A 9,380-nucleotide genomic window follows, 5' to 3' on the forward strand; every position below is an offset into this window, starting at 1 on the left:
GGAATATGTTTTGTAACGTTTTGGAAGTCACACCGATACAATTTAGGTCCTATTGTGACTTTGCAGTTTTCCAATTCAAATGTTAAATACCCTTCGTTTACCTACTAGGTACCTGCTTTTACGATCTTAATACTGTCAAATGATTAAAATTCGTGGGGTACTTTTGTGGATTTAGCTATCCAAATTAAATACCAATGAATAATCAATGTCTCACTCTCTATTTCAAAGCGTTTAAAATACTAATTCAAATCCCCACCTACTTTGTACTTAGGCTGAACCTGCGTAACGAAATTAATTGATTTAGAAAGCATTTAAGATTTTCTCCAACCAAAAAAGCCCTTTGCATTATCGTAATGTAACTTTCTTCTCGCAATTTTCACAAGAACATATCATTAATTTTAATTTGGCTCTCCAAGTGGGCATTAGAAGAAGTAGAATTGACATAGTGGATGTGTTGGAAGGCGAGTTGATCTTGTTGTAACATTGTCGTGTTGATATTTTATAGGACAATTCCGCGGGAATGCGATTACACAGTACCGAAAATAGCGTTTTGCTTTGTACCTACATTTAATCGTAACTATATCTAAAATCACGCTGTGTTGCTTTTCAGACACGATTAACATTATGTACGACAATTTAAATCACATTCCAAAAAGCATATTGTGAAATCATTAGTATTCGCGGAAACAACTACTCGTTGACTTCGTGGTAGCATTATTCCAAAACATTACATTCGACCGAATAGGTAAAATTTCCACACATTTTTATCTTAAAAATTTGAAAGCCAAGAATTCATATCTCCACGAAATTGCCATTTTACCCGAAACAATGAAATCCTATGTCCACGAAATTAAAGATTTCACGGTAATATTCATAATGAACCAACAGAGATACTCAGATAATATTTCTCAAGATAATTTTATCCTTTCAATACCACAGTATTTTTACCAGTGTCTGTGATTTCTGAACAAAAATATAAATATTAACTTAAACGTCCCATATAGGTAAGTTCATCACATAAACGATGTATCAACTTGATTTTATGAAGACAGTTTTATTACTGCTGAAGTTACGTCGATGTGCCAAGGAATCTAAAAGCTAAGTATCTATGTATCTCTGATGACAGTAATAACCAAAATTATGAGCTAAGCTCTATCAGGGAAACATAAATGTAGTAGTGCAAATGAATATAACCAGACATTTCAGGATTACTGAAGATGGCACAGAACAATAATAATACTATAAAAGAACAACTCAAGACAGTTGTATGATTACATTATTTTTACTATTAACAAAATACTATAGCAACAATTAATATCTAATTTTGTTTTGATTAATGTTTGGCAGAAATTGGTCACAGCTTCACATAAATGGCAATATACAAATGCATATGATATAAAGTATATGGTTAAAATGCAGATGTCGAGGCCCTGGGAACAGAGGCCTAATACAGCATACTTGAAACAAACAAAATTCTTAATACCCAACGTTAATATACTGGTGGAGGCTGACAATACAATAAAAAACAATTAAGTACAGTCAAATCCATACCAGTGGCGGATTATAGGTTTTGTGTTCAAGGGGATATAACTCATTGTTTTGTTCTTGTGTTTCTTTTCTATGAATAACACATCTTATGTAAATATGTCCCCCATTCTCCCCAAATTACTGACATATCCCCCAGAGGTAGAGGACGAAAGACTTTCAAATTGTGACAAATAACGATAGCCTTCCGAGCTCTAACATTGAATTGCACCATTTCTTTTTCGTACAATAGAATGTACACACTCGTTAGTGGTGTGGATGAATCATTGACTTTCCGTAAGTTAGCTTGATAGTTTCAAACGGTGTTCCATTTGGACAATCGTGACATTTTAGTGAATCCTAAACCGTGATGTACGATGGTACGATGACGAAAACGCAATGGTGCGATGGCACGATGATGAAACAACGATGATACGATCTTTCACGCAAATTTGACCTTTTACCTTTGATATAAGCTTTACCAATCACTGTTTTTAAAATTAGACCTGCATTGTTGAAAATGGCTTACAAATAAACATAAGACAGGATTATTTTCAATGAAAAAAAATGAGAAGATGATTTTTAACGAAGAAGAAATTAAAAATGCTGTATTTTGAATTTTTACATGAAAATGACCTTTGACCTTTAATGTCAGGTTTGACTTTGACTAATTGTTCATTATTATTTCAACAGTGATATTGTCTGTTATATATACTTTAAAATGAATAATGATTAGTTTTACTAGTAGTGACAAAAATAACCTACACAATATAGAAAAATCATTGCAAAATTCTGTTTTTTTGCGAATTCTTACACAAATTTGACCTTTGACTTTTGATAATAGGTTTTTTGCCTTTGACTTACAGGGATAAGACCTACATTGCTGGCTGACCTTGCTTGACATGCATACATTAAAGTAAATTGCTAACAGTAAATTATAACAACAAAATATTTTTGAACAAAGTAATGAGTAAGTTTGCTACATTTTGTCATTTTTTTTTTATACAAAAGTGACCCCTGACCTCCAATACCAGGTTTGACCCTGACTTATTTTCTCTTCCATGACATCATCTGACATATATACAGTAAAATGAACAAAGATCGGTTACTAAAATGACAAAACAAATACTTTTAAACAATAAAAATGATTACAAATAGGTGATATTATTGCAACATTTTACTCACATTTTTGAACTTTGACCTTTGATATTATGGTTGACCTTGAATGTTTAGAAATTATATGTGCATACCAGACATCGCCTAACATTTATTTATTAAAATGGACTAATGTCGTTGATAATATCGACAAGATATTATTAACAAGAAGAAAAGTTAAAGAGCTATTTTTTCATTCTTTTATATGAAAATAACATTTGACCCTTAATATCACATTTGCACTTGTCTGATTTCAGACGATATCTTTATTACTAACATTGTGGGACATATTTATATTAAAATAAATCAAGAGCAATTACTAAAAATGGTTAGAAACAGCTGTTATATTTCAAACAGGAAGCTATTCATGCAATTATTCACACAATTTTGACCTTTGACCTTTGATATAAGCTTTACATTTGGCAGTTTTGGGGTAACATCTGCACTGCTGACTTTGCCTGACATACAGACATTAAAACGAATTACCTTCAGTGACTAATAATGTGAATACATATTAAACAGATTTAAAAAAGTAAAGGTAACATTTTCCACATTTTTGCATGAAAATGAACTTTGACCTTTATTAGGGTTGACCTTGACGTTTTGCAATAAGATTTGCATTTCTGACTTTGGCTGATATATACACATTACATAAATAAAACTGAGTGACCTATGATAACAAACTAAATTTTAAGAATAAAATAAATTTCAAATATGCCAATTTTTGTGATTTGTACATAAATTTGACCTTTGACCTTAAGTACCAAGTTTGCCCTTCATTCCTTGTTGATGAATTTCTTTTTTCTGACATTGGTTGACATATATACATTTACTGACAATCAGATAGTTACTTTAATTAAACAGTGAAAAAACGTGTAGACGTAAACTTTACCCTACCCCCTAAATTTTACAGGTGAGTTTTACCCTCCCCTATTACAAACATAAGTGAACACAATATAGATAGGCACGGCTTTGACACTTAAGAAATGGGTTTTCACAGAGGATATGAAATATTGTTTCCAAAATGGTACAAACTTCTTTTGGCCTCAATTGTTGCAATAAAAGTCCGTGAGCTCTCGGACCAACGTTATCATGTATTAGCGTCTTCAGACGCCCAAGAGATTGATGATGACCGATGACTTCCGGTCATGGGAACTTCAACATGCGACATATTTTGTTTACACTAAAATATTTAGTCCAATGACTGGTTAAAGGATGGTTTCATCCACTGATTCATTCAGCTTTGCGGAAGCCCGAGGGATTGTTGATGACCAATGACTACCGCTCATGGGAATATGGGACAGTTTCAATTTGCACTAAATGTTTAGGCCAATTACTGGTTAAAGGATGCTTTCGTCCACTGATACATTTAGCTCTTTTTATTAGTGTCGTATAATGACTTTAAGAATTCATTTTACTTATTAGATAAGCATTATTCATCTTGTTTTTCGGTCAAGTTATAAGTCACACACAAAAGAATTTCGGAATGCTACTTAAAATAATTTCAGCACTTGGTCATATGAGAAAGTGACAGGTCATGATATCTCGCCCAGGTTAACTACCCTCTGTCCACGTCATGATTGTTGTTTTAATTCAGTTACTAATTGTTTTGACAAGCTGACTGAATAGGAATTATGACATGTTTATTTTCTAATGGTCATTTGCGTGTGTGCTCCGAGAAAAACATTTTAGTCATCCGATAGACAGTTTTCCTTAAATACAGCATACTTTGAGGCAGAGCTTTAGTATCATTCGGGTACTCAGTTAGGTTAGATGCGTATGTTCGATACTAGCAAAATGAATTAGTTAGATTATGGCTGAGGCAGTTAACGATGAAGTACTGAAGTTCAGAGATTATTTGAAATAACAGAGTTTATGTTAGGGAATTGTGAAGAAAGACATTGATGTATATATTAACTCAGAACTTAGTACTATATTAAATAGTAGTTATCATACAGAACAGAGTTGTTATTGTTGTAGTTAGAATAGTGAACTTTAGTAACTGTTACACCACATTAGGCATTTAGCAATAACCTTCTATCTTTTAAAATTTCGCAAGTAACAATTAGTATTTATCATGTGATAATTACGGTTTGGCAGTTAGTATTTTAGCATTTGACAAATGAGCCGTGCCATGAGAAAACCAACATAGTGGGTATGCGACCAGCATGGATCCAGACCAGCCTGCGCATCCGCGCAGTCTGGTCAGGCTCCATGCTGTTCGCTTTTAAAGCCTATTGGAATTGAAGAAACTGTTAGCGAACAGCATGGATCCTGACCAGACTGCGCGGATGCGCAGGCTGGTCTGGATCCATGCTGGTCGCACACCCACTATGTTGGTTTTCTCATGGCACGGCTCAAATAACATTTTGCGTTATCTATTTGGCATTTGTCATTTGGCAATTAGTATGGCGGACCGGTCTTCTATACTCATTGAACTTTCACCGTACTATATTGTGTGGAAATTACAATTTATGAACATTGACTCCTCATGTGATCATTGAAATAAAACGTCTACGAGCTCGCACTGATGTGAAATTGCATTGATACGGTATTCTTAATTGCCAATCATACTATCATTTTATCGAATCGTATTGTTGCACTGTCGCATCATGTGGTTGTGTTATCGCATAGTTTTTCGTGGCATCGTAGTGTCGCGGCAGTCAGTACAACATAAATATTGCGCAACAGAATCTTGTTGTCGCAGTGTCGATAATATGAAGTATAAAGGTAAGAAATTGATAATACACGTTATTTTGTGTATCAACGTATGCAGAAGCCCGAGGGATTGTTGATGACCGAGACACAAGCTCGAGGTCACCATCGTATCCAAAGGACAAAGGTAAATACACAAAACTTAAGTGAATTACCGCTGTTCCTGCATTAAAGAACGCGAAATGCAGACTAAATGTATTATTTCCATGGGCCATTTATCTTTTGTAAAATGACTAAAATCGAAATCGTAAAATGTGATTATATATTTACATTAATGCATTTACATAATTGTATGAAACGAAATGAATATAAACACTGTGAACATACAGCGCCCTTCAAGCAAAACCCACAGTAATGTACTAAGTAACTACGCAGCAGGCAGCGCAACAAGAGTAACGCTACCAAGAGACCGATGAAACATATCAGAAGACACGTGTCAAAACAGCTCTGCGTCCAATAGAATTTGTGAACTTCCTTTCATTGATATATCTACCTGTCCCTCCAGACACAAAGCATCCTACGCATCCAACTCTAGATAGGCGCGGCGTGTGTCCAAATATCACGTGGTTATTGGACGTAAATAACTATTTGACCTAATTATATTTCATTCTTAAAAAACTTCCACCAAAGTATCTAAGTTAACACAGAAGTAGTTTCATATCTAAGTAAAATTTAAAATTCAAATGTTTTTCGAAAGTATAACACTGAAGCTCTGCTATGAGTATGCTTTCTTTTCGTAAAACTTAAACGTTTTAAACTCAAGGAGTGTAATGGTCTCTGACACAAACATGTTGCAAGATGTATAACTCACATCTGTTTCTTCGAAATAAAGAAGAAATTTTGGAAATCATGTATCGAACAACATTTTAAAAGGGAGAAAAGTTTGAAAAATGTTTAAATAATAAATACATCGTACGTTCTGTCTTCTTTCCTCTCCTGTGGAGAAGTTGTCTGCACCTTATCACTGACAAGATCTGGTTATCAGAAGATTGGTATATTTCATTCAAGTTTCAAGTTAGGAGATCAGTCTAAGAATGTTGTCTTGCTATTGATCAAGTTTAAAAAAAACTGCCAGATACAGCCAATTAAATGAGTTAAACCTTGAAAAGCCTTTTGTAATAACGTATTGGACATTTTCAGATCGATGAAAACTGTGTTTCCTGTTGTTTGTCTTCACTAATATTTTTCTTTCCACATCGAAAGCATCTGAAAAGCAGTTCTTTTAGATATTGCCTGAATTGTGGGTTGAAGAAGCAATACACTATTGGATTGAAAACACTGTTGAAATACACGAGCCTCAGGGCAAATTGTGCCCCAACAGCCATTTCAAACTCCTCCCCGGATTTCAAAGCCAGTCTCATTACCACTTTGATTGCATAGTACGGGAAGAAACACAATACGAATAAGAGAGAAACGGTAAGCATCATGTATGTGATGTTTCTCTCCGTTGTGTTGCGCGCGGTGTTCTCGCCACTCTCCGTTTTGTCACGAGAAAATGTACGTCTCATTCTAAACAGTGTGCAAAGTACGTGCGTGTATGTAACAATCACTGTAATCCAAATCATTAAACTTATCAGAAAGTCAACGCCATGAAAAATCGAAACACTAAGTTTATATCCAGAATCGGCCCTGGTCGTACAGTATCGGCCTCTGACCGTTTCATTGCTGCCCGATATCCGGACATCTATTTCAATACAGTCAAAAATGGCGAAATTTCTCACAGATAGGAAAAATACCAAAACCAACAATCCTACAATGGCGCGTACAGTTGACCTTACCGTCATCTGCTTGGCAAATGGCTTACATATTTTTCTATGCCTGTCTAAAGCTATAAGCCACAGTATAAAACAAGAGCTTCCGATCGTCCATAATCCTAAGAAGTGAGTAAGTTTACAGAGGAACGGTACATCATATTTCACATTGACGGCCATTTCAACAATATTAGGGATGATCATTACGCAGACCAAGAAGTCTATAGCCGAAAGGCAAGCTATCTGCACGGTACAGGGAGTACGTTTAACTTTGAAAGTGTAGAAAATGAAAGCAAATATGTTTCCAAGTATCCCGACGACGCCGACGACTGCCATACACACGATCACCGGCAATAGACGTGAGGAAACCTCTCTCTGTGTCTGAGCAAGCAATGTCTCGTTTATGTGACTTATATTCCTCATCTGAAGAAGAAGTACATTCTCAACGTTTTATATAGATTTTTATAATAAATGGTGTGGAAACTACGCAAGAGAATAACTAGGTGAAATGTCTGCTTAGGTGAAAACGTTAAAACTAGCTTACAGTTATGTAACTGCAAGAATTTTCCATATTTTATTTTTGCATTCATTTGTTTTTCTTACTATTTACAGGCATATGTTTATTACTTAACATATATGAAATAAACTTTGGTTCGATGTCTTGCAAATGAGAAGTCACTTAAATAGGTTTTATAAACCAATCTTGTTCTTTTTAATAGTATTATTTGATTACCTTTTATCTGTTCTATAACTTAGCTCCACAAAAACAATGTGTAATATTCGATCAAAAATCAATTCATCTTAATAATTCAACATATTTCCTTTCCTCTTACTGTTTTGCGACGTATATAAAGTACGGATTGTATATTTATATAGCTTTCAGATCCGTAAACAATTGAACTTTGACAAAGGAGATGTGACGTTTATTTCCTGATACTAGTATGATAAGTAATATAATACGTACTTCCTTTTTTTTTGGAGCGTGTAGGCAGTAACTGATGAATCGCTTACGGTGATTTCGCTACTGCCTAAACACAAAAGATGTTTCTAAATATAGTAACTTGTTTCTCGTTACCATTGTTATCACAATTAGCGCTTCTAAGAATTTAGCATTAAGCGGAATACTTTAAAGGTTTATCTAAAGTCTTTTCAAATACAGGAAAGAAATATTGATTGAACACTGAAATTGTTCATTTTTCGGGGAGAAATTGACCGATTAAAAATTTCCCGAGTAGGAAATCTCACATCCCAGCCCTGAGGCACATTGAACAGTATACATAACACAGTCCCAAGTAGAGCTTTAATACAGCACTTTCAATACACGTCATGTTGTCATATAAGACTTTATTTAGAAATTTCAATTTAGAATGTTTACTTCATACACCACAGCTTCTTACAATCTGGCCAAAACCTTACAGAGATTGTTGCTTTCTTGTTTTTGTTGTTTTTCAAATTTACATTTTGACAACACCCCTCTTCCCGATTTAAATAGATATGTAAATTGCCAATCGCATTAAAGTTGCCAAGCGGATTAAAATTATTCCAGAAAAAAAGCATGTCTACCGTAGCCCCATCTCTTGTCTCATTATTTGAAACATTTATGCTAAATCTAGACATCCATCAATGTATCAGAAATATGTGTCATGTCACATAGAAACATGAAATGTTTGATCAAATCGTACAACGTTGAACTTGGACCGACCTGGTCGTTGTCTCATTATGGCAAATACTTGTTCAAGTCTACTTGATTATCTTCCAATGGGTTAAATGACAAAATACTATCACTCCTTCCGACATTGTCGTTGATTCGACCTGACAGTAGGCTGCTCATTTCAGGTTGTTTGAACCTTTTTCAGGTGGTTAGGTAATGGAGAATAAAAAAATACTGCTTCTCAATATTGATCCTACAGCATGACATTGACGCAGAATCGACACAGCTGAATTTTGCAGATTTTTTACACATTTAACATTTATGGTATGTATTAACAGCCCCACAAAACGATACATTTTTCCTGGTAGAGGCGAAAGCCTTTTTTTCCCGTCCGTCCTTCCAGCATCATTTGAAATATTCTGATAATAGATATTTTGACTACACTATATTAAAGGAAATTAAATTATTGGATCCATGCTGGTCGCACACCCACTATGTTGGTTTTCTCATGGCACGGCTCATATCTTTTTTCGTTCTAAATTTTTTTTCATTTTTAAACATTTGAGACAAGAAATTCAAATCAA

At 34.6% G+C, this 9,380-nt stretch overlaps 1 protein-coding gene across 1 annotated transcript; it reads right to left on the reverse strand.

Moving 5' to 3' along the window:
- Positions 1–5,639: 5,639 nt before the first annotated feature.
- On the reverse strand, positions 5,640–8,037 carry LOC123564622 (chemerin-like receptor 1). The gene is made up of 2 exons (XM_045358336.2): positions 7,879–8,037; positions 5,640–7,568 (listed from the first exon to the last, which is right to left on the reverse strand). The coding sequence occupies exon 2, from the start codon at positions 7,566–7,568 to the stop codon at positions 6,531–6,533; it is 1,038 nt and encodes a 345-aa protein (XP_045214271.2). The 5' UTR covers positions 7,879–8,037; the 3' UTR covers positions 5,640–6,530.
- Between the last annotated feature and the right edge of the window lie 1,343 nt (positions 8,038–9,380).

Source organism: Mercenaria mercenaria, chromosome 2 (assembly GCF_021730395.1).
Source record: "Mercenaria mercenaria strain notata chromosome 2, MADL_Memer_1, whole genome shotgun sequence".
Classification (NCBI taxonomy): domain Eukaryota; kingdom Metazoa; phylum Mollusca; class Bivalvia; order Venerida; family Veneridae; genus Mercenaria; species Mercenaria mercenaria.

Bases quoted from the DNA above. Each gene is read 5' to 3' on its own strand.
- LOC123564622 (XM_045358336.2), bottom strand. From the start codon at position 7,568: ATGAGGAATATAAGTCACATAAACGAGACATTGCTTGCTCAGACACAG.